This window comes from Oncorhynchus tshawytscha, linkage group LG16 (assembly GCF_018296145.1).
Source record: "Oncorhynchus tshawytscha isolate Ot180627B linkage group LG16, Otsh_v2.0, whole genome shotgun sequence".
Lineage (NCBI taxonomy): Eukaryota > Metazoa > Chordata > Actinopteri > Salmoniformes > Salmonidae > Oncorhynchus > Oncorhynchus tshawytscha.
This window is the reverse complement of record NC_056444.1, coordinates 59,965,826-59,992,336: the sequence shown is the minus strand read 5'-3', so window position 1 is coordinate 59,992,336 and position 26,511 is coordinate 59,965,826. Positions and strand designations below refer to the sequence as shown.

At 43.7% G+C, this 26,511-nt stretch overlaps 1 protein-coding gene across 2 annotated transcripts in view; it reads right to left on the bottom strand.

The window, feature by feature from the left end:
* LOC112216034 (plexin A3) overlaps positions 1–26,511 on the bottom strand; it is a 131,972-nt gene that overhangs the window by 6,406 nt on the left and 99,055 nt on the right. Inside the window, exons 11-24 of one of the 2 annotated variants that reach the window (XM_042299430.1) lie at positions 19,921–20,017; positions 18,907–19,097; positions 18,610–18,758; positions 18,332–18,452; positions 15,185–15,321; positions 14,793–14,963; positions 14,165–14,258; positions 9,944–10,183; positions 9,488–9,631; positions 7,890–8,124; positions 7,309–7,457; positions 6,496–6,752; positions 6,298–6,364; positions 4,330–4,476 (exon numbers count right to left, since the gene is read on the bottom strand). In XM_042299430.1, coding sequence (XP_042155364.1) covers positions 4,330–4,476; positions 6,298–6,364; positions 6,496–6,752; positions 7,309–7,457; positions 7,890–8,124; positions 9,488–9,631; positions 9,944–10,183; positions 14,165–14,258; positions 14,793–14,963; positions 15,185–15,321; positions 18,332–18,452; positions 18,610–18,758; positions 18,907–19,097; positions 19,921–20,017 — 2,199 coding nt within the window. The remainder of the gene's footprint in view (positions 1–4,329; positions 4,477–6,297; positions 6,365–6,495; positions 6,753–7,308; positions 7,458–7,889; positions 8,125–9,487; positions 9,632–9,943; positions 10,184–14,164; positions 14,259–14,792; positions 14,964–15,184; positions 15,322–18,331; positions 18,453–18,609; positions 18,759–18,906; positions 19,098–19,920; positions 20,018–26,511) is intronic. The other variant, XM_024375633.2, reaches the window with a different exon arrangement.

The window sequence follows — 26,511 nt, the reverse complement described above, 5'->3', positions numbered from 1 at the left end:
TACAATAACGCTGCTACAATAACGCTGCTACAGTAACGCTGCTACAATAACGCTGCTACAGTAACGCTGCTACAGTAACGCTGCTACAGTAACGCTGGTACAGTAACGCTGCTACAATAACGCTGCTACAATAACGCTGCTACAGTAACGCTGCTACAATAACGCTGCTACAGTAACGCTGCTACAGTAACGCTGCTACAATAACACTGGTACAGTAACGCTGCTACAGTAACGCTGCTACAATAACGCTGCTACAATAACGCTGCTACAGTAACGCTGCTACAGTAACGCTGCTACAGTAACTCTGCTACAATAACGCTGCTACAATAACGCTGCTACAGTAACGCTGCTACAATAACGCTGCTACAGTAACGCTGCTACAGTAACGCTGCTACAGTAACGCTGCTACAATAACGCTGCTACAGTAACGCTGCTACAGTAACGCTGCTACAATAACGCTGCTACAGTAACGCTGCTACAGTAACGCTGCTACAGTAACGCTGGTACAGTAACGCTGCTACAATAACGCTGCTACAATAACGCTGCTACAGTAACGCTGCTACAATAACGCTGCTACAGTAACGCTGCTACAGTAACGCTGCTACAATAACACTGGTACAGTAACGCTGCTACAGTAACGCTGCTACAATAACGCTGCTACAATAACGCTGCTACAGTAACGCTGCTACAGTAACTCTGCTACAATAACGCTGCTACAATAACGCTGCTACAGTAACGCTGCTACAATAACGCTGCTACAGTAACGCTGCTACAGTAACGCTGCTACAGTAACGCTGCTACAATAACGCTGCTACAGTAACGCTGCTACAGTAACGCTGCTACAATAACGCTGCTACAGTAACGCTGCTACAGTAACGCTGCTACAGTAACGCCGCTACAGTAACGTAACTGCTACAGTAACGCTGCTACAATAACGCTGCTACAATAACGCTGCTACAGTAACGCTGCTACAGTAACGCTGCTACAGTAACGCTGCTACAATAACGCTGCTACAATAACGCTGCTACAGTAACGCTGCTACAATAACGCTGCTACAATAACGCTGCTACAGTAACGCCGCTACAGTAACGCCGCTACAGTAACGCTGCCACAGTAACGCTGCTACAGTAACGCTGCTACAGTAACGCTGCTACAGTAACGCCGCTACAGAAATGTGCTGATAGCGACAATTGATAACCTTTCAGACAATTATTATTATTTATTTTTTTATACAGTAGAATTCTGGCATAGAATGTTCTGTATTGTTTCCCTGACAACAACAAACGTTGCTGACTGATGTGCTGTTGTGCTGTTTACATGCTGTTTTTTTATGGTAGGGAAGCTAGATGTGTTTTCTTTTGACTAAATGTGTTGGTATTTAATGAACTTTAAAATACATCTTTTAGGAGAGAGTGATGTGTGTGGAGGCAGCAGACATGCAGGCCGTGCGCAGGCAGTTTATTTGATTGACAGTTCTGGTTGCCTTGTGATGGACATTAGTCCCGCTTCAAAAGCGTCATTCCTTTGCAGACAAGTAAAATGCCTGTTCAGTGGCGCTTCGAAACTATCTCCAGAGAAGGTTTCGTTTTGGCATTTAAAAAGCTGTAGTGTACCCTTACAGACACGCCGTAGCCGAGACGCTTTCAAGGCAGCACATTCCATGTGTCTGAAAAGGGTGTAAGAGCTTTTCACACCTGGATTGTGCAACATTTACCCAATATTATTTTCAAAATTCTTCAACCTCTGTCATATTGGATGTTGATCATTGCTAGAGAACCATTTTCAGGTCTCGCCATAGATTTTCCAAGTAGATTTCAGTCAAAACTGTAACTCGGCCACTCAGGAACATTCACTATCTTCTTGGTAAGCAACTCCAGCGTAGATTTGGCCTTGTGTACTAGGTTATTGTCCTGCTGAAAGGTGAATTCATTTCCCAGTGTCTGGTGGAAAGCAGACTGAACCAGGATTTGTGCTTAGCTCCCTTCCGTTTCTTTTTTATCCTGAAAAACTCTCCAGTTCTTAACGATTACAAGCATACCCATAACATAATGCAGCCACCACTATGCTTGAAAATATGGAGAGCGGTACTCAGTATTGTATTGTATTTGCCCCAAACATAACACATCCTGAATTGCTTTGCCACATTTTTTGCAGTATTACTTTAGTGCCTTGTTGCATGTTTTGGAATATTTATATTCTGTACAGGCTTCCAGTTCCCTCTGTTAATTAGGTTAGTATTGTGGAGTAACTACAATGTTGTTGATATATCCTCAGTTTTCTCCTATCACAGCCATGCCATCATTGGCCTCATGGTGAAATCCTTGAGCATTTTCCTTCCTCTCTGGCAACTGAGTTAGGATGGATGCCTGTATCTTTGTAGTGACTGGGTGTATTGATACACCACCCAAAGTGTAATGAATAATGTCACCATGCCCAAAGGGATATCCAATGTCTACTTTTTCATTTTTATCCATCTACATGTACCAATAGGTGCCCTTCTTTGCCCTTATTTTACTTATTGACTCAAGACATTTAATTTTTTATTCATTTGTAAAAAAAAATATATATATATAAAAAAATTAGTTCCACTTTGACATTATGGGGTATTATGTGTAGACCAGTGACAATATATCTCAATTTAATCCATTTTAAATTCAGGCTGTGACACAAGAACCAGCTGTCAGAGCAGCTCACAGATTACTGCACCTGTACATAGCCCACCTATAATTTAGCCCAAACAACTACCTCTTTCCCTACTGTATTTATTTTATTTATTTATTTTTCTCCTTTGCACCCCATTATTTTTATTTCTACTTCCACTGCAAATCTACCATTCCAGTGTTTTACTTGCTATATTATATATACTTCGCCACCATGGCCTTTTTTTCCCTTTACCTCCCTTATCTCACCTCATTTGCTCACATTGTATATAGACTTGTTTATACTGTATTATTGACTGTATGTTTGTTTTACTCCATGTGTAACTCTGTGTCGTTGTATGTGTCGAACTGCTTTGCTTTATCGTGGCCAGGTCGCAATTGTAAATGAAAACATGTTCTCAACTTGCCTACCTGGTTAAATAAAGGTGAAATAAAATAAAAAATAAAATAAATAAACAACAACAAGTGGAAAAAGTCAAGGGGTGTAAATACCTTCTGAAGACACTGTATATCTATCCGATCTGTGTATCTATGATGCATAGAATAACTTTACAGTATCAGAGTATCAAATACTGAAGTACTTCCCAGTAAAGTTGCCAGTCTTGGTTAATGCCATTTAAAGGGATACAAGAGATAACCATGAATGATAGTTATCGATAGAGTGCACAGATGGCCCTAGATGTATCAATAACAGAGCCTCCATCATCCATAGGTGGTACAGATTATGAGTGATTTAAGGGTATATGGAACCAGGGGGCATAAAGCCGTCCTATAGGGTTGACCTTTACTTGGGTTCCCCAGGGCCAGAGATATAGACAGCTCCTCGGGGAGCATCTGTCTCTTTAGGGCTAATTCCTCTGACATCTGCCATTCCTTCTATCGATCCCTCTGAAGGAGGTAGAGATGAACCTGTCCTGAGTTGATGCTGCAGTGTTTTACCAGGCAGTGTGCTCGCGAGTGAAGAATGGCCTCGGATGCAGATTCATGGAGAAGTGGAGGGGTGGGTGTGGGATGGGCTACTAGTGTATCCTACTAAGTCAGAGTATTGTTATTGGTCAATATAAATAACTAATATGAGGTCATATTTAGAGAATTCCTGTGCTGTTTCTATTTTTTATTCGCAAATGTGGGGTGTGACGCTTTTATGTGGAAGTCAATGGGTTGCTGACGGTGAGTAAATCAATAATTGTTTAAGTGTAGTATTTCCTGGCAGTGCTGCTTGGCCGCCTCGTTGGGGAGAGAGAGCGATGTGGTGGGAAGGTTTGTTTTATGGGCAGACAATAAATGCTTGATTTGTTTGAATCATTACTGGCCCGCAGCAGGTCATTGTGTGATTGAGTGATGAGTGGGTTCGTTCCAAGAGACCTCCCTCACCCATACAGCCCCAGCTCTGCCTACCACTGCCTACACTGGGATCCCACAGCCAATGGGGGAGCCACAGCCCACATCACTTCCTCAGTAACATGACAGGTGATTTCCATGGCAAAGCATGCTAAACATCCTCCTGTTTGTTTTGCTTCTGCAACCACATTAAGAGAGAATCAGTACATGGATTCATCTTGCTGTCCTGGGACTGAGGGGGTTGGCTCCGTTGGGCCACACTCAAATGAAACATGAAACTGGTGTGTGAGAGCTGTGTGTGTGTGTGTGGAGGAGGGTCCTTCCTTACCAGCTGTTTGTAGTCAATCTGCTGTCTGATGAGCTTGTCCTCACTGAGGGAGTAGCGCGCCTCTCCTGTGATGGAGTCTATAGGCCCCTTCTCCATCTGCTGCTTGATGGCACAGTACAGCATGAACAGAGGTTCGCCCGCACACTCCTGAGAGAGGGGGGGGGCAGAGGGGGAAAGAGTAGAAGCGGAAGAGAGGGAGTGATTGGGAGAAGGGGAGAGGGATCGGCAATCACATCCCTTTCAGACAGCGTAGTGAAGAGTGGGGAAGTTACCAATTACCCACTTACAGGCTTTTGATTACTAACCAGTGATACTGAGAACACTATTATTTAGTTCTTAAGGCTGATTAATTTGACATCATTAATTACAACGTGACATCCTGAGTCTCAAGCTGCTCGCACAGAGTGGCCTTCCAGCCCAGACACACAGAGGACAATGGACAATCTACCAGGCCTCCAAATCCTGCTGTCAATGAGCAAATGGAGCATTATTCAAATCCATACTCAAACAAAGGAAACCCCAAACACACAAACGACCCCAAATTGTCAAATGTAAGTAGGGCAATGAGAGTATGAGCAGCATTCAGTAAAACTGATTGGTCATGCTGGGATGTGTCAGGGATTTTCTGTATTACCGTACTGTTTTCAAGGACATGCTCTTCTGTGGTCTTAATCTTTAAAGTTGAGTTGACGTCATATTTAATAACATCATAACTACAGATTTCAAGTTACTCTCCAGAATTTCTTCTCAGTTGAAAACCAGTCAAACTTCTATATTTTTCCAGACCATGTCCAATTAGATTAAATTCTCAGATAATTTATTCTTCACTAAATGTGTTTATGTTGCTAAGTAAGTTTTTTTGTTTGTTTTCAGAACTTTAGAAATCTTAACATGGCATTACATTTGTTATTTTAAACAAGTCTAGAACCTTTACCTTCCCGAATAACATTTTTAAATTTTTTAAATTTAACTAGTTAAGTCAGTTAAGAACAAATTCTTATTTACAATGACAGCCTAGGAAGAGTGGGTTAACTGCCTTGTTTAAGGGCAGAACGACAGATTCTTACCTTGTCAGCTCAGGGATTTGCTCTAGCAACCTTTCAGTTACCAGCCCAATGCTCTAACCACTAGGCTACCTGCCACCCCCATCTACCGTAAGGTACTGAACTCCCCCAGTTAAGATATATATTTGTGTTAAAACAAATGTTTTGCAGTGATAAGCCTTGCTAAGAAAGATGAATATTGCTATGCAAGCTGAATATGAAAGTCAATTCTGAATAGAAGTTTAAGTAAGGCTTGTGGAAACATTTCAGGGTAATTACTTGGGGAGACTGGGGAGATGGCCAGAACACTTTAACATCTGCACTGATGTAACTTAAATTTACTTGGCTGCTATCCATAGCTACATTCCAAGAGGCATTTCAGGCATGAACGCTCAATGGGCCTGATGTTCGTGTCCTTAACGCAAATGGCCATTTCGATCCAACCCCAGAGTAAAGCAGGAGCAGCATATGGGCAGGAAAAACACAGAAAGGCCATTTTGGTTGGTGGATGTGGTTAGACAAAATGACCACAACTGCCCCTGGAGTGATTCCCCGATATGGTCCATGCTGTGGCCGTGCTGTGTGTGCACTCAACTGTGCTGCGGTCACACAGAGTGAGAATTAACAGCACCAGGACCATGATTAGCCAAAGAACTCCACCTCAAAAATATAATTACAACTCACAGATTACACTAATAATAGTCATTAAAGATCATTTTACAGAATTTCAGGTTAAAAAATGAAAACGTGAACAGAAAGAATACTACAGTCCACAGTGTTGCTTTAGGCCTACTAGTGTTTCAGCCAAACAGACATTTTTAGAATAAATCACGAACATAAATCTTCTGCTATGTACTTAAATCTCTCTTCTCTGAATCTACATTAACCCTTAGTTAGAAATAAATTGGAGCACCATTAGAATTACCTTGAGGAATCGATGCAGCAGAAACGTAAACCAGTTGGTGAGCATCTTCTCCGCCACAGACTCTGTCCTACAGGAGAGATGAGACACCGGTCAGTTTCAACAACACGTGTCCTGTACACATACAGCATGAGTAGAGGTGTTAGTGAGGGAGCGAGAAGAGAACACCCAGCCCGTTTCTCTACAGGTAAGTAGCCTCACCGTCGGAGCAGCAGTTTGGGATGGTTGCGGTTCTCAAGGTTCTTCTCGATGAGGTCTGCCAGCAGCTGTTTGAGCACCATGGTGGCATACTCCATGCGGCCCTGCAGCGCGGCCATGAGCAGAGAGGCCACGTTGCCGCGATCCCGCATGGAGAAGGACCTCTGGGCTTCCAGGGTGTGGATGAAGGTTAGCAGAAACATCTTATTGTGCAGCAGCTGGCTGAACAGACGCAGGGCTTTCTCCACATTGGCCGGGGACTGAGGGACAGGACACAGGAGGATGGGGGTGTACACAAATCAAATTTCAAAGGGGGTGGTGTACACAGAGGTGGGAATAGACAAAAGGAGGTCCAAAGGGTTAAGAGGGATAGAGAGGGGGAAAGTGTAAGAGAAAAAGGGGGAGAGAAAATGGTTTGTCTTTTGTAGTATGAGTATTACATGGAGTACCAGATAAAAACTTCACTATTTTCCAAACATTTCTGCGGCAGTCTCTAGACGAGTAGTCTACGGAGGCCTGGTGGGGCTCCTGCTTTGATTCTGCCTCAGGTTTTAATTAAAAAGAAAAGAGGTTGAGAGGAAAAGAAAAGAGGTTGCTCTGAAGCTCAGCACTAAGAGAGGAGGAGTACTGCTGGCTGAGCTTGGGGGATTTTGAAACAGGATCTGTCGCTTTTTATATTCCTTATTTTTTGGGCAGTGAGTTACAGTACAAGAAAAGTGAACCTCATGAAAGCATACTCTTCTAAGTTACCAAGACAAATGAAGATAGAAACACAAGGCAGTGAAGTGAAGGGAACTGGCGCTGTAGTTCTCTTACACTTACATCCAGCTCCTTGAGGACGGGGTGCTCCTCGATACCGGGGAACATGACTCTCATGGTGTAGGTGCGATACTCCAGGAAGGGGATCTTCACTCCGTCCATGTCATTGGTCAGCTCCTGGATGTCTGTCTGCAGCTCAGCGAATGCTGTGTTGACAGAAGCAGAGGAGACAAATCTCTGAGTCACTGTCTGGATGCTTTGATAATCCTCATACTGTACACAGTCAGCCGTGTGACATGAGTAATACTTATTTTACCTCGTACAGAGTCAACGTCTGAGAAAACATACGGTAAAGAATGTGGAGTGATTCACTTGTATCGTGTTGTCACATATCGACTACAGGAGCATCACAGTAACAGAAACTGTTCAGAGCAAGCAAATTCTGATAGCACCCTTGTCACTACTCGTACAAAAGTACACACAGCTCTCTGATAAGAGAATATCAAAATAACCTGCGAGCACTGGTGTCATTTCAGTGACAGCCATGTATGTGGAACACATACACATAAACCTGTTTGTTAGTGGTCATGGTGAAAAGGACAGGAGAGAAATAGGAGAAGGAAGACCAGTGCTCCTACCTTCTTTACACTCCAGGGCCACTCTGGACTCCAGGTTGTCCATCTGCAGCTGCAGGCGTTTCAGGGTGCGGTCAGCGTCCCGGGTCTTCCTCTTGTAGGCGATAAGTACGGCGATGATGGCGATGAGGAGCACCCCTCCTCCCGCCCCGATCCCGATGATGGCCGGCAGGGTGAGGGTGCTGTCGGAGTAGATGTGCAGGGTGCCTGGGAAGTACTCCAGACCACCCACCACAATCTGGAGGAGAAACGCAGAGATGGAAAAATGTGTCTCTGTGATACGAAGGGTTTCATAACTACAGTATGTAGCAGAGTCTCAGAGATACGTGTTGAAAGTTTTTAGATTGGACCCAGGTTCATTGGAGCCCCTTCTAACATCTCCTTTTTAAACTTCAGGCCAATTACTGATGGCCTCCAACAGGTTTGGCTAACGAGTTTCACCTTTACCCGCCCATTCCACTCTTGCTGAGTGCTTTAATTATTGAGTGGCGTGGATGGAAGGGAACAGGGAGAATACCACTCTGCTGTCTGTCTGTGTGTCTGACTGTTGCTGTGCTGTGTGTCAGGTCATTAACACAGCTGGCCCAGCCTTCTCGCTATACCATGCATCTCCATCCCTCCCTCCCCCTGGGAGGGAGATCACTCCACCTCACCCATCACCGCTACTGCTCTCTCTTCTCTCTATCTTCCCTCTCTCCCCCTCTCTTTGATCTCAGCTTTGATTTGTAAACGTACCCTTCTCTCCACAGCTGACTCTATTGATCTGATGAAATTGAGTCTGAGCGTTTCACTGAATCAACAGCCAGTTACCTCGTCCAGGCGTGTTAATGTCAAGTCAATACCATAGGATCAGGACGATGCCTTTGATACAAAAAGTAAACAAGCTGCCACACTCCAGACTAAATCTACCTGCTTCTAATCATTCTGTGCCGTGATTGTCTTGGCAGCTGGCACTGTATAAGAATACATGGATAAATGCTTATGACACTTGCAGTTATCAAATTGACCAGACTGCCCTCTGCCGATTAAATCACCTGCTCCGACAATGGTTGTCTGTCCATAAAACTGTTTAAAAAGGAATTGCATTTCATCAATCCAAGATGATTATTTTTCACCTTTACTGCTTAAGCCCACAGCTGAAATCATTGTGCGCTGAGGCGTGCCTGTAATAAAGAGAGGTAGTCCTGTCTGGCATTGATGATAATGCTCCGAGCTGCGGAGTCAACAGATAGTTAGATTAAATGGGAAATTGCTTGTATCAGCAGGCCTCCGTAATCATCATAAGTGCTTAATGCAGGATGACCCTTTCCCATTTGACCTTTACATTTGTTGGATTAGCATTCAAGTTAAAAAACATCCAGACAGCCAGAGCTATTATAGAATTGATTATGGATGTACAAAGCCCTCAGAGTCAGACATGTTCCCAAATAGCACAGATAAAAGTGCATTAACTACATGGCAAATATATTTAGGGAAATAACAGCACTGGGTTATGGCCAGAGCAGTTTTGACAATGTCAATAAAGGATACTTCACAAAAAGCTATTGTTGACATAAAATACTCAAATTACAGTAAATGGTGGGCGGGACATCTGGTCTTACCAGGACTCTCTGCTCCCCGGTCAGGTCTGGCGAATCACAGAGCAGCTGAGACTCCGAGACGGTTAACAGACAGGGAGTTTCACCAATCATCACACTATAGTTCAGGCGGGTGTTGCCCGGAGCAGGGGGAATCAGATTCTTTCCCTGTTTTAAAAAGAAGCATGTTGTTAGTTTTCAAAATACATTTTTTGGGGACAATAATATCTTTATCAGACTAAAGCACACACACAATAAAGTGTTTTTATGGGTCTTCAATCCTGACTTGTAAGTCCATCCTCAGCTCAGGGATTTGTAAGTAGACATGTAGGGAAGTTGTCTTTGTACTGGTTCTGTCTCACAGGACCTCTCTTGCTTTGGGCCAATACCCAAGACGCTTCATCTCTAGAGATTTTTTCTCTTTTCTCTCAACTGACAAAAGTAACAGAAAATGAAATCAAACGAACACAATCTACTTACTTTGAGGATAATGGGAGAGCCAGGCTTGACCTCCAGTATCCCAGAGTTCCCTAGTGTTTCAAAGGTGGGGTTGGGGTAGTAGGTGAAAGGTGTCCCATTGAGGACGAGCAGTGTGGCCACGTGATCCAGGATGAAACCGTACTCGTCGGGGTGCAGGCCTGACTCTGGCGCCTGGTGCTTGGTGTAAATGATGCCCGGGGCCAGACAGGTCATCACAGAATCATTAACCACAGTGCACACCTAGACAGGAAGAGGAAGATGAAGGAGGAGGGTCAAACCAGGAATACGTATGAGACAAAGGGCCTTGTCTTACCAAAACTAGCCCAATGGTAAATCTTAGCGCTGGCGGTAGCGCTATAGGTCTGGGGGTGTGTCAGAAATATTTTTTGCTATTTTCACAGCGGGAATTATGGGCACAAGAGGTGGCGGTGGTGTGAAAGGGCTGCGTTTTGATTAACAAATAAGTTGTAGGTGTGACAAAGGCTTGACCATTCACTGGCCAATCAGCGGCTTCCATGGCTTAATACTGCATGCGGTTTTCTCAAGTGGTGTAGCCTACAGTATGTTATTGACGGTCTTTGCTTTGTCATCAACTGCAATTGGTCTGGGGGCCGGAATATCCTCGTCCTAGTCCATTGTATATTGATATGTTTATTAAATACATAGCATAGGTTACAGTAACAAATAATACAAACAGTTTTTGCTAAATATGTTTGAAGAGTTGGCAGTCAACATTGATGTAATTGCTTCAATGAGTATAGGCCATACATGTCTTGATGTATCGCAATTCTCCTGAAATAAAAAAATACTAGGCTCCCCTTTAAATGTTATGCAGCCTATTGCATGTGTGAGTCACATTCGCAATAAGCAAGATATAGGCCTATGCACCGTTGTGGCGTTGTAAGACTGAATCATTTTGTTTGGAGGAGCGTGTCTTTGGTAACCGGACAAGAGGAGCACTATTGGAAATGGGGATGGATACAAGCGAAATGGAGTATGCAGGTAGGCCTATGTGAATTGTGAATAATGCAAAAGCATGACTGTAAAAGCCTCACGATTAGACCATTTGGAAACCTTTTATGGATAGGCTACTTTGCTAATGCATGGCCAGGACAAGAAAGACACTCGACACATTGCTGTGGAACCAGCTTTAAGGGTAGCTCACTGAGCAGGGTTGGGGCAGGGTTGGGGTCATTACCATTTAAATTCCAACCAATTCAGAAAGTAAACCAAATTCCAATTCCGATTCCAAATCTTCCTCATTGAAAAGCATGGAAGAGAATTGGAATTGGAATTCCAGTGTACTACCTGAATTGACTGAAATTGAAATGGAATTGACCTAAACCCTGCTCCCGAGGGCTTGTTTTTCAATAAAATGAAACGGAAAACAAGCTATTTTTACAGGAAATAACATAAACGTTTCTAAATACGAGGGTCATCGACATCATCTCATCTCTCGTTCCATGATGGACATATGGACATGTAGCCTAACTGGAGGGGGTTTTACGCACATCACAAATAATAACAGTAGCTGGCTGAAACAATGTAGGCCTACAATACATATACGAAAAGGGGATGTCAGCTAGATATTTGCGGCTCCCAAACGTAATCTTTTAATAAAGCTTTGGTGATTAAGATTTATGTAAAAGCGTTCTCACGAGCCAAACCCTTTCTTGATAGACTTGGCTACTTTGTGAATGCATTGGCAGGACAAAAAAACAGCCTTCATTGAGGGGAGGGCAGGCTAATCTTGGGTTTTTATTAAATTAAACAAAGTGTTTCTAAATACAAGGTTCACAGGCACAAAAAGCACATCTCTCTGTTCCATGTGCATATGGGCACTATGAGTCACGGCTGGATAGGCTACGGTTCCACTGTCCAAATTCATGCCATAACCAACAACGTTACTGCTATGACCTGCTTTTAGTGAGTCTTGAAGTCCCAGTGGAGTGTTTTATATATATATATATACACACACACTATGATCCCTGATCTCTCGTTTGACGAACATATCAAGACTGTTTCAAGGACAGCTTTTTTCCATCTACGTAACTTTGCAAAAATCAGAAACTTTCTGTCCAAAAATGATGCAAAAAATGTAATCCATGCTTTTGTCACTTCTAGGTTAGACTACTGCAATGCTCTACTTAAAGCACTAAATAGACTTCAGTTAGGGCTAAACACGGCTGCTAGAACCTTGACTAAAAAACGTGATAATATTACTCCAGTGCTAGCCTCTCTACGCTGCATTCCTGTTAAGGCTAGGGCTGATTTCAAGGTTTTATTGCTAACCTACAAAGCATTTCATGGGCTTGCTCCTACCTATCTATCTTGCTCCTACCTATTACTGGTGCTCTTTCTTGCCGTCCCTAGGAGGGGTGCGCCACTTGAGTGGGTTGAGTCACTGACGTGGTCTTCCTGTCCGGGTTGGCGCCCCCCCCTTGGGTTCGTGCCATGGGGGAGATCTTCGTGGGTTATACTCGGCCTTGTCTCAGGATAGTAAGTTGGTGGTTGAAGATATCCCTCTAGTGGTGTGGGGGCTGTGCTTTGGAAAAGTGGGTGGGGTTACATCCTGCTTGTTTGGCCCTGTCCGGGGGTATCGTCGGATGGGGCCACAGTGTCTCCCGACCCCTCCTGTCTCAGCCTCCAGTATTTATGCTGCAATAGTTTATGTGTTGGGGGATAGGGTCAGTCTGTTAAATCTGGAGTATTTCTCCTGTCTTATCCGGTGTCCTGTGCAAATTTAAGTATGCTCTCTCCAATTCTCTTTCTCACTCCCTCTTTTTCTCTCTCTCTCTTTTTCTCTCTTCTCTCTCTCTCTCGGAGGAGGACCATGCCCCAGGACTACCTGGCCTGATGACTCCTTGCTGTCCCCAGTCCACCTGGCCGTGCTGCTGCTCCAGTTTCAACTGTTCTGCCTGCGGCTATGGAACCCTGACCTGTTCACCGGACGTGCTACCTTGTCCCAAACCTGCTGTTTTCAACTCTCTAGAGACAGTAGGAGCGGTAGAGATACTCTGAATGATCGTCCTTGAAAAGCCAACTGACATTTACTCCTGAGGTGCTGACCTGTTGCATCCTCTATAACCATCTGTGGTTATTATTATTTGACCCTGGTGGTCATCTATGAACATTTGAACATCTTGGCAATATTCTGTTATAATCTCCACCCGGCACAGCCAGAAGAGGACTGGCCACCCCTCATAGCCTGGTTCCTCTCTAGGTTTCTTCCTAGGTTCCGGCCTCATCTAGGGAGTTTTCCTAGCCACCGTGCTTCTATACTTACATTGCTTGCTGTTTGGGGTTTTAGGCTGGGTTTCTGTACAGCACTTTGTGTCATCAACTGATGTAAGAAGGGCTTTATAAATACATTTGATTGATATAAATCCATTTGATTATGAGGTTGGAATAATACTGTGAAAATGTGAAAATGATGAGAATGCCCTTTTAGTGTAAGAGCTGTTTGAAAAGACGGCGACAAACAGCTGCTTTGGGCCTTCAAATCTCTGTATTTGCACTGAATGAAATTGCCATTTTCCACTTGTTTTTAAGGATACACCTCAAATATTGCCATCCTCCCACCTCAGCGCAAGTAATCTGATGTTAGACGGGTAAATTGCAGAACCTGGCACAAGGGGTACTTTTTCACATATGGAAATTTCCAAATAAAGTGTGTTGACATTTGCGCAGCCTTAGCGCCAGACAAAAATAGAGCCCATAGATTACTGTGTAAAACCACAACACTGATGTTTCACTAGAATTCCATGGGCTCAGTAGCAAAAGCTTATTGCATAAGTCCTTGCTGCTACAGATGTGGTCAAATATATTGGCACCCTTGCACTTTACAATGGAGTGCAATGGAGCAGAATGTTAAGATTTTCCATTTCAAAACTGGTTGATTAGCTATTTTTACCATGTAGACACCTGCAACTTACCACAGTTGAGATAAATTACACAGTAAACAAGAATAATTGTCTCTAACCAAATTCATTTCAATGTTGAATAATTTAGTCCAGGCCATTCTTTTTGGTTCAAAGTGAAAAATCTCCATTTCAGTTTTGATTAGTTTCTTCTTGGTCCTGTGCAGTTGTAAATCAAACAAATATACGTGTAAACACCAAATGTTTTTTCAATTTCTGTAGCTATTATACACGTTAACCAACTGTAATAATCAAAGCGATGCTGTGCAAACATGGAATGTATTATATTTGGAACACTTGCATTAGTAGTCTCTATTCCTCCATACTTGGCACGGACTTTGGGTTCCTGGATGGTGAGCAGGTTGGTACCTGTGACGGTGATCAAGGTGCTACCACTGAAACACAAACAGAAGCATGGTGGTTAAGAGCTATCAAGCTATGCTAAAGACCTGCTAGTTATTGCATACTGGTGATATGCGCAGAGAGAGAAAAAGGAATGAAATAAGAACTTCTGTGTAGCAGAGGTGCTATTTTGCTACAGCATGTTGTTTGTATGATTTATCTTACAGTACTGTTGGGATTCAGAGGAAAGGGAAGCAGTCCCCTCAAAGGTCCCATGAATTCGGATTTTATATACATTAGATACATCATCCCCCATACTGTCTATTGTGCTTTAAGTGTCATGGTGAAATGGCTACAATGGGACTGTGTGGGCGTCTGTGTGTGGCTTTGGGGATCATGTTGTAATCTCTGTGTGTTCCTGGGTCATTATTGGCAGTAATAGATGGTTGGGCTGAGTTTCTCTTCAGGACTCTCCCAGGACCCTGGTTATGCTCTGAGAGGCTCCAGCCCGTTGGCTGGGAGAGGAGAGGAAAGGAGAGTAGAGGAGAAGAGAGGAGAGGAGCCAGGCTGGGATCACCACCACTCACTTCACTATACTCCAGCTGGGCTCGATGCTGGAGATGGTGGGGTCCTCTGTGTAGATGTAGCGTGTGTCACTGCTGGTGACTTCAGCTTTGTCAATTAACAGCTTGATTGACGCGGGGCCTGAGCCAGACAGTGACGATGGTGTCACACACACAATGTCCCTTTTGGTCCTCCTGTGTGGGTTAGGAAGAGAATGTCATATAGTAGTATCTCATAGAATGAATTCACTGTCTGAAATGACACTCAAGACAATGTCATGCTGTCACACTGTCACTGTCACAGACAGAGTGTGTCCAGTATGTTCAGTTCTGAGTGTACTGCACAGACAACACTGCACTACTATACTACCACAGTCCATTCCCCTGAGGTGGGGTCAAGCTGACTGACTACTCACTTAACAAACAGACACTCCTCCTGGGCGATGAATACAGTGACAGTGCTCCCAGCGTCCAGATGACGGCCTGATATTGTCAGCCTGGTCCCCCCAGACACGGGGCCCTTCTCCGGGCGCACACGGTTGAAGCTGGGGGTCTGAGAGAGGAAGAAAACTCACTGTTAACACCCAGCACACAAAACAATTATACAGTTTTTGTGAAAAGCTACAGTACAACAAACCGATTCCCATTATATTTCTGGTAATTGCTGCAACACACTGCACTACAGTAAGTGTTTTCAACAGCACAGTGACAGTGACATGAGTGAGAATGTTACTTTTTTCTGTAATTAGCTACATACGTAATTGCTCCATTCACATGTATTCATTTGGCTGGGAGCTGCGTTTGGGTTCTGGTGGAATAGAACTGCAGGACTGCTATTGATTGCTTGTTTAAGGGCAGCAGTCAAGCCCATTCATTTCAGTCAGCTGCCCACCTTGCAGGCTGAGGAGATTATAAACTAACGCCACATTCCTGTTTCACCGCTGCTTAATGCTCTGTTGGGATAGCTGGGTAATTACTGTATGTCACATTGGCAGGGTTTGGGTAGGTTACTTTCTAAATGTAATCCGTTACAGTTACTAGTTACCTGTTCAAAATCGTAATCAGTAATGTAACTTTTGGAGAACACAAACTCAGTTGTGTAATCTGATTACATTCAGTTACTTTTAGATTACTTTCCCCTTAAGAGGCATAAGAAGAAGAATATGTTATCAATTAAACAACATCTATTGCAGGATAAATCAATGTTAATGTTTACATAGCTGGCCATATATATGGATGTTACATTTTACTTGGTTGGGTTGGTTATGTAGGCTCCTTCTAACCCATTGCTTTCTACTACATAATAATAATATGATTAAATTATATATTTACATCAATATATTTAATTTATAAGTTCAAAAATGGATGTAGCAACTACAGATTGCCCCTTTAAGATTGCCCCAAAGCATTACATGGGCTTGCTCCTACCATCTTTACGATTTGGTCCTGCCGTACATACCTACACGTATGCTACGGTCACAAGACGCAGGCCTACTAATTGTCCCTAGAATTTCTAAGCAAACAGCTGGAGGCAGGGCTTTCTCCTATAGAGCTCCATTTTTATGGAATGGTCTGCCTACCCATGTCAGAGATGCAGACTCGGTCTCAACCTTTAAGTCTTTATTGAAGACTCATCTCTTCAGTAGGTCCTATGATTGATTGTAGTCTGGCCAAGGAGTGTGAAGGTCTGGGATTCTCTGTCTCAACCTTTAAGTCTTTATTGAAGACTCATCTCTTCAGTAGGTCCTATGATTGATTGTAGTCTGGCCAAGGAGTGTGAAGGTAAAAGGAAAGGTAAGGCCTCCAGTATTTATGCTGCAGTAGTTTATGTGTCAGGGGTCTAGGGTTAGTCTGTTATATCTGGAGTATTTCTCCTGTCTTATCCGGTGTCCTGTGTGGATTTAAGTATGCTCACTCTTTCTCTCTTTCTTTCTTTCTTTCTTTCTTTCTTTCTTTCTTTCTTTCTTTCTTTCTTTCTTTCTTTCTTTCTTTCTTTCTTTCTTTCTTTCTTTCACTCTCTCTCTCGGAGGACCTGAGCCCTAGGACCATGCCTCAGGACTACCTGGCATGATGACTCCTTGCTGTCCCCAGTCCACCTGGCCGTGCTGCTGCTCCAGTTTCAACTGTTCTGCCTGCGGCTATGGGACCCTGACCTGTTCACCGGATGTGCTACCTGTCCCAGACCTGCTGTTTTCAACTCTCTAGAGACAGCAGGAGTGGTAGAGATACTATCAATGATCGGCTATGAAAAGCCAACTGACATTTACTCCTGAGGTGTTGACCTGTTGCACCCTCGACAACTACTGTGGTTATTATTATTTGACCATGCTGGTCATTTATGAACATTTGAACATCTTGGCCATGTTCTGTTATAATCTCTACCCGGCACCCCTCATAGCCCGGTTCCTCTCTAGGTTTCTTCCTAGGTTTCCGGCCTTTCTAGGGAGTTTTTCCTAGCCACCGTGCTTCTACACCTGCATTGCTTGCTGTTTGGGGTTTTAGGGTGGGTTTCTGTACAGCACTTTGAGATATCAGCTGATGTAAGAAGGGCTTTATAAATACATTTGATTTGATTTGATTTAAGTCTATCAAAAGTGTGTGATTTTGTACATGTGTCCGTTAGGCCTATGGATACATTTTTTTATCAGCACTAATTAGATTGAGCAATAAAAGCCCCACTTTTATTCCATAGGTTGGGATCCTCACTATGCAGCTGTTGCAAGAGCACATTTTTCACTGGCTGTCCACTGTCCACTGTCCACAAACAATGATTGATAGGCAGCTTAAACTTCTTCAATTCAACCATTATTGGGTTCAAATACACATTTAGATTTCTGAACAGCCATCCACAACAACCAGAATCCATAAGGCACAAATAGCTAAATGAGAGAGCAGCAGTGTGATTCACATCAATGTGCTATGTAGATATCAATAATAAGTGATATCAATATCGCTGTAGAATGCACCATTGCTCTCATCCTTACCTCCAAGCGTTTATTCAAGTTGGATAGTCTTTAGATGCTGACAGCAGTTGCACCATTGGAAGACATAGCTTGGACTGTAGTCTACAAAAGCTTATTCTTGCTCTATTCCCACGATCCATCAAACACATTTGGTGTGTCATCATAGTGGTCTCTGACTTGAGGTCAGACACGCTCAGGTGGAACAAACTTAAACTTGCGCCTTTTTTCAATGCTGATTTGAATTTGATTGAGAAAACAACCTTTTTTTTTGCAAACATCCTTTCTGAATTTAAAAGTAATCCTCAAAGTAATCATCAAATTTTTCAAAAGTATCTGTAATCTGATTACAATATTTTTTTGGCCGGTAACGTAACACATTACAGTTTCCGTTTTTTTTGTAATCTCTGACATGTAACATCGGCCACACTTTCTTTCACAACACGTTCACCATCTCTGTATTGCAGCATAAGACTAGTTAGTTGCCGGTGAAGAACCACTGCAATTGATCGGGTATCCTTCCTTCGCCTCCGGAAACGGCCAGACACTTTCTTCACAGTCATCTTTCTGGGAAAAGATGGGGTCATGTGGGGTCATACGCACCACAAAGGAGTAGGTCTGGGATGACTGAGTGCGGTACTCTGCACTGCACACCCCGATACACAGCTCCACTGGGCCACCTGGAGAGTGGGGCAGTAGCGCCTCGGCCATGTCACACACGATCCTGAGGGACAGAATACACTCAGCTGTCAGTCAAAGGCCCACTGCTTATGTTGCCTAATGTTAAAAGGAAATAAAGTTAGAAAACATATGACCAAGTGTCACTAATTTACTTGCATACCATTCAAGTGAAACCCTATTGACAAAGTCACCACACTCACCTCTCAGCGCTGATGTACTCGGAGGGCACAGGGTTACAGCGAACCCCAGCCACCTGGACGTGGGCGATCTCCCGCACCTGCAGCCCGAGGTTCTCCCCCTCGATCGTCACTCGCGTGCCCCCCTCTTTGGGCCCCGTCAACGGGCGGATCTGTCCATGGAAACAGGGTCAAGGTCACGGAGAAGCAATCTCCCTGTCAGCATGCTCGCACACAGCAGAAGGCCTGGGTTCTGAGGCTCTAGAATTAAACACACCCGTACAGTATTATACACAGTATATCTCTGTGCTCCAGCCTTACCATGGTGATGCGGGGGTGGCTGCAGCGGACGTTGTGCCTGCCGGGGTGCATCCAGTTCTGCTCCGGCGTCTGGCAGTGCTGCTTCAGGAGACACTTCTTGTTGTCCAGGCACCAGCCACACTCAAACGCTGTGCTGGCCTTCAGACACAAGCCACAGCTGTCCCTCTGGGCCTCACACTTATACAGCAGGGCTGAGCACAGACAGACAGACAGACAGAGAGGGTTAACACTCGTCTAAGATGGAGTCTGAGCCAGAAAGGTGAGTGGTGAGGTGCGCGGCACTGTGCTGTCTGTATGTGACAGCACACGTCCTGAGCTGCTAATCTCCCTTTATCCCCTTGCTCAGCCTCGTCCTCGCTCCTATGCAGCCGCCTCGATAAAAACAGGTTTGAAGGTGAAGATGGTACACAGAGTTATTGACCAGTTCAGGAGGAGAACATAATCAAATACTGTGCAGCTAGCTACATGACTAGCTCTCTCCTCTCAGCTCATCTTCGCGCAGGGCCAATCGCCCAGTGGAGAGATGGTATCTGCAGTCTGATTGTGGAGAGCTACGAGTCTCTTTCAGAGTGGTCCGATGAAACCAGTGAGATAAAGCTCCTTTGAGGGAAGTATTGACAACCACTATGTGCCCCCGACTTGCAGCTATACAAGGTATGTTCATACAAAACATGGGACTGCACATTTAATTCTTTATTTTTTACATCTTACTCATCTACAAAAATCTTTGTCAATTTAACAGTTTTGAAGACAATAAGAAAAAAAAAACTGCCAAGGCTTAATCCACATTTGCGACTGAATTATCCCACTGAATATGATTTATTGTGGTAGCCATAGCCCCAATCCCCATAGAGTGCCACTAGAGGGCTCAGCATGGGATGACCACATATTTGACCAGTGTGTCTGCTGTTTCCCTGCTGTGTGCCAGTTACGTCTTCGACTTGTCCTTTACACTACTTAGCTGCAACACTATTACGAAGAACGTTTAATTCTGAAAATTATAAAACAACATACCTTTCATGGTGGAAGGCTTGTCGATGAAGAAGTCTCCGTCCCAGACGATAGAGAAGTCAACAGGCAGGTCTCCCGTCTCGTCCCCATCATACCAGTACTGCAGGAAACACACACATATAAACCATGAGTCAATCATCATACTGTACTGATGGTGCATAAAGCCCAACATCATTCAGAGCATGACAAGCCTTCATAGGGCCCTATTAATAAAGACAGTGGCACTCATTCCACTTATTGTGGTTTATGACTTGGCTCATCAGTATAAACTGAGTTCATGGCTGGCATGGCTGGCTGGCACAGTGCAGTGGAAACCATAATGCTATACTATACACTATACTGTACAACGAAAAAACATTTAATCTGCTCTGTGTAACAACCCATTAGCCACCAGCCTAGCCACTAGTCACAACATTCCATAGTTGTGAGGGAGTCAGGGAAACATAGTGGCTTTTTTGACAGACCTGGCTTTGAGTTAATCTGGCTTTTTGCAGAGAGAGAGAGAGAGAGAGAGAGAGAGTGTGTTGCTGCTGCTGTGTGTCTGTCAAGTGAAGGAGGGGGTGTGGTTTTACTGCCTGTGTTTTAATTAGCAGCAATACTCAGAGCACTAAGCCAGCAGCAACCCTGAGAGAATATCGCTGATCAGCCACATTGATGCACGGCCAGAACACTTATGGGTGTTCTTAAGGAGGCAATGGAGGAATGAGGGCAGACTAAAAGCAAGCGAGGCCCTGAATTCAGCTTTAAAAATATAACTTATTTCAAACCACATTAAGATGACTCTCAGCAGATTCAAAGAGAGAGAGAGAGCAGCTACAGTATGACCACCAAGATGGAGATACAGTAGAACCTGTAGGTTCCTGTTGAACTGTTAAGTCTTTATGGCAGTATCAGATGTGGCACGTTTATCCATCCACAGCTCACCTTTATCCATCCACAGCTCACCTTTATCCATCCATACCTAACCTTTTATCCATCCACAGCTCATCTTTATCCATCCATACCTAACCTTTATCCATCCACAGCTCATCTTTATCCATCCATACCTAACCTTTATCCATCCACAAGCTCATCTTTATCCATCCATACCTAACCTTTTATCCATCCACAGCTCACCTTTATCCATCCATACCTAACCTTTATCCATCCACAGCTCATCTTTATCCATCCATACCTAACCTTTATCCATCCACAGCTCATCTTTATCCATCCATACCTAACCTTTATCCATCCACAGCTCATCTTTATCCATCCATACCTAACCTTTATCCATCCACAGCTCATCTTTATCCATCCATACCTAACCTTTATCCATCCACAGCTCATCTTTATCCATCCATACCTAACCTTTATCCATCCACAAGCTCATCTTTATCCATCCCACCTAACCTTTTATCCATCCACAGCTCATCTTTATCCATCCATACCTAACCTTTTATCCATCCACAGCTCACATTTATCCATCCATACCTAACCTTATCCATCCACAGCTCATCTTTATCCATCCATACCTAACCTTTATCCATCCCAGCTCATCTTTATCCATCCATACCTAACCTTTATCCATCCACAGCTCATCTTTATCCATCCATACCTAACCTTTTATCCATCCACAGCTCACCTTTATCCATCCATACCTAACCTTTATCCATCCACAGCTCATCTTTATCCATCCATACCTAACCTTTATCCATCCACAGCTCATCTTTATCCAGCCATACCTAACCTTTATCCATCCACAGCTCACCTTTATCCATCCATACCTAACCTTTATCCATCCACAGCTCACCCTTATCCATCCATACCTAACCTTTATCCATCCACAGCTCATCTTTATCCATCCATACCTAACCTTTATCCATCCACAGCTCATCTTTATCCAGCCATACCTAACCTTTATCCATCCACAGCTCATCTTTATCCATCCATACCTAACCTTTATCCATCCATACCTAACCTTTATCCATCCACAGCTCACCCTTATCCAGCCATACCTAACCTTTATCCATCCACGTTGCCTAGTGGGTAGGAGTATTGGGCCAGTAACCGAAAGGTTGCTGGATCGAATCCCCGAGCTGACAAGGCAAAAATCTGACATTCTGCCCCTGAGCAAGGCAGTTAACCCACTGTTCCCCTGAGCAAGGCAGTTAACCCACTGTTCCCCTGAGCAAGGCAGTTAACCCACTGTTCCCCTGAGCAAGGCAGTTCACCCACTGTTCCCCTGAGCAAGGCAGTTCACCCACTGTTCCCCTGAGCAAGGCAGTTAACCCACTGTTCCCCTGAGCAAGGCAGTTAACCCACTGTTCCCCTGAGCAAGGCAGTTAACCCACTGTTCCCCTGGTGCGGATGACGTGTATCTCTGAATTCCTCATCAGTCCAGGGGCATGTTAACTGGGAAATCAGCTGTGGTATGTTGTTTTCATTTTTAATTCAAATGTATTTTTCACCACTTTTTTCTCCCAAATTCGTGATATCAAATTGGGAGTTACAGTCTAGTAACATCACTGCAACTCCCGTACGGACTCGGAGGAGGCGACCTGCTTCTTGACACATTGTTCGCTTAACCCCGGAAGCCAGCCGCACTAGCCCGCCACAAGGAGTCGCTAGAGTGCGATGAGACAAGGACATCCTGCCTGGCAGGCCAAACCCTCCCCTAATCGGACGACGGGGGGCCAATTGTGCGCCGCCTCACGGTCGGCTACGACACAGCCTGGGATCGAACCCGGGAATGTAGTGACGCCTTTAGCACTGCGATGCAAGTGCCTTTGAACACGCTGTGGTATGTTTGACTGTGTTTGAATGTGTGTGACTATTTGTGTGTATGTGTGTGTGTGTGTTGGTTCTTCTCTCCTTGTGGGGACCTAAAATCTCCCAAACTCCCTACGACAATAGTAAAACAAGGAAAATTCTCCTTCGTTGGGACATTTTCCATGTCCCCATGAGGACAAAGGCTATTGTAAGTTTAGGGGTTAGGTGTAGGGTACGAATTAGGGTTAGGGGTTAGTGGTTAGGTTTAGGGTTAGGAGTTAGGTTTAGGGTTTGGGTTAGGATTATGGTAAGGGTTATGTTTAGGTTTAGGGGTTAGGGAAAATAGGATTTTGAATGGAAATACATTTTGGGTCCCCACGAGGAAAGAAGAATAAAACGTGTGTGTGTGTGTACGCTCACATGCCTGTGTGTGTGTGTGTGTGTGTGTGTGTGCACGTGTGTGCACACGTGTGAAGTCTTGAATCTTTATGCAGCTGCTCTGCGAAATATCTGGGAGCAAGTCAAGCAGGGAATGCAACAGTGTGGGTGCTGAAAGGCTGAACTAAAGCCCACTGAACCTGTTGACACGTGGCTCCAAATGTTCTTACATCTCTATAGGGTCCAGTTGGTTCTGCAGGCACCAGTCCATAATTGAGGTAACTGCAGCTCCCTGGGTGGGGTCACTGAATTAACTTCCCCCAATCATATCGCTTCACAGTGTCACACAACAAAAACTCAACTCAACTTGAGACCATCCTCACTCCTATCCATCAAACAGACATATAAACTAGTTAACCTTTGTGGTCTCCGTTTATTCAGCCGAAAAAGGGAAAGTCTATCGAAAATGCCTCATTCAATAACAGCATTTCGTGAAATGGTTGATAAGGCCAACAATATTCTTCACAGTCCAATGAGGCGTTACATTTGTTCAGTAGGTAAACCAAATCAGGTTGGTGAGTTGACAGCAGCGTTAAAGCCTTGGCAGGTTCAGAAACAGATATTCATTTGTAAATATCTAGGTTGTTGTCATGCAGTCTTCCCAAGGCCCTGATAATGAAAGCCACAGGAGAGCCATACAATGTATTTCTGGAATTAATATAATATGCATTTCCTAGCCTTCTCCCTCTTTTTCAAGTGAAAGGCAGGCAGCTTTGAGGAGATTAGTGGATATGTGTAAATGGGGGGACGCTTTTGTGTTGGGCCATACAATGCAGCTTATCTCTGCCAGTCGTGAATTGATTTTCCTCCGGCCTTGGTTCCACTGGATCTGAGACTAGCGAGTGGAGACAAATTGGCCTGGTTCTGTCAGACATGTCTCTGGGATGACAACGAGGCGAGTAAGTGAGGTAATCTTACCTTTAAAAAAACAAATCCATCACTGGATACAGATACAAACTTGCGCTACCTCTGAGACAGAGACACTATTTTCATGATTTATTGTCTACTTATCCTTCGGTTTTTATGGGTTGCAAACAACAACAATGGAAGATATTCCTTTTGATATTCCTTTTGATATTCCTTTTGATTAATGAGAATTGGGTCTATTGAAGGGATTCATGCGAGAGGTACACAATGTAAGCAAGTTCATTTTACTGTAGGAATTGGAATGGCAGGTAGCCTAGTGGTTAGTGCGTTGGGCCAAACAAGGTCGCTTATTTGAATACACGGGCTGACACGGTGAAAATATGTTGATGTGCCCTTGAGCAAGGCACTTAAACCTAATTTGCTCCAGGATGGCCGTACTACTATGGCTGACCCTGTAAAACAAGACATTTCTCTGCTGTATGTGACCAAAAAATATTTATACTATATATCAAAGACGATACACGATACGTTCAGAGAAAAAAATACACATTTAGAATTTGTGTTTATTCAGAATAAAGTCATTAAGATTTCAATTAAGCCATTGAACATTGACACAGATCGACTGTAGTTATCTGCAGCGGCTCAACCATCAGTCTAAATGAAGAGGACAAATACTGTGAGTAGCAGAATTGGCTGCAACTGTGCCGTCGATGCTGGCTCCTTGTAGTGACAGAGTGAAAATCTATTTACCTTAATGATGAAGGCTTTCCTGTTTCATTTAATTAAGTTTCAAAATTCAACCGACTTCAGCAAAATTACCTTTGAAAAAGGGCATTTTTTCCTTCATAAACATACACAGTAATTAATAGGGAGTCCATATTAGTGAACATAAATTATATTTTCTGCAAACCAAACTTTCATCATTATGATTACTGCACTAGGAAAAAATGTGTACTTCGTCACGGTGACAGATTTAAGGTCACAAGGTTTTGGTTAAAGAAACAGACAGGGTAATATGGAGTGGTCTTATTGCCCGTGAAGAATTGTGCCTGGTTCAGAGCTCACTCCATAAACACAGAATATATGACTTGCTTGTTGAGGCCATGCTTGAACTTGTGTCATCATATTTGAGGTAAGTGCTTTAACACAAGAAAACCAAAGCATTCTTTGTAGATGACTTTGGGAATCTAAAAAAAAATGTCAGAGCAGGGGTAACGAATGCCCTGATTTCTCAGTTAGGGGAATACAGCTGAGGCTCTCTCCCCTTCCATTGCTAGTGCCTAAAACAAACAGGATGAAACACAGACATGATGAAACAGGCTCATAATTCATGCTATTGATTGATCACCTCGTTTAGTGGACAATTTATTCCACCAGAACCCACCTGCTACAGAGCCTCACAGGCACAATCCAGTATATCCAACCTCAGAGACTGACAGGGGTGCAATATGCAACAATCAAAATGGAAAGGATAAATACCATAGCATTAGACTGCCATTTTCTATGGTAAATACAACGAGCAGGCATAAGATAAACCTACATTAAAATATATGCATGCAGTGTACAATATATCATATCCTACTACTTAGTGTGCACAGAAGCATGTTTCCATTGACCATGAGGTGACATATCCACAGTATCACTAACATGTAGATTGTTCCATGCTACATCTTTTTCATTAGTGGGGCCTTTGGTGTCAAGAGAAGGGCAGGTCATTTCTATACCTTCCACTTAGAAGCACCAAAGACGTTGATAGTCTGATTGGACACTTGATGAGAATAATAGAATAATGAGGGCATGCCGGTTCAGAAAGCCTGAAAAAAAGAACATGTAAGTGTTTTTATTCAAAAAAGCTTTGCCACCATCGTTCGGGAATAATGGTGTTCTTTGTGAGAGCACTTTCCATCAAAAGGGTAGTTCAGAACTTGGTCATTGTGCAAAAGGCTTTACTGTACGTTTCCTGGGTAACACCGCCAATGCCTGTCGCTAAGGGGTCAGCAGCGCTTAGCAACACTTACGTCCATGGGATTCATTTGGATTTCCTCTCATCTTGATACAAAAGATGAAAAGTCCCATGTATGCCGATTCAGCCTATCAAAGGTTTACATGTGTGCCATGTGTAATCTGCAACGTAAAGCGTGCTGTCAAGCAAAAATGCACAAAAACCCTTTACATTATCTAAGCAAATGCTTATTGAGTTTCAACGGCAAAGACCCTACTTATCATTTACTTGAAAGGCCGTGTGTATATGTGTGGGGGGTGTATCATACTGATTTACTCCGGCTGTGGCAGCACATTGTCTGCAGTACAAATCAAGCGGGGAGACAGATAAAAGAAAGAAACAAGCAGGCCTGCGTTTGAGCTGAATTACAGTACATCTACGCCTTTTGACGTGATACCCAAATCACATTTCTGAAGGATATCCCACAGTTGGGGAATGTGATTGATGGATTGATGTGGATCAGCATGAATTATCACACAGTGTTGTCTCATCTTTATGCATATGTACCTTACAAAAAAAGGTCACGTATTTCTGTTTGG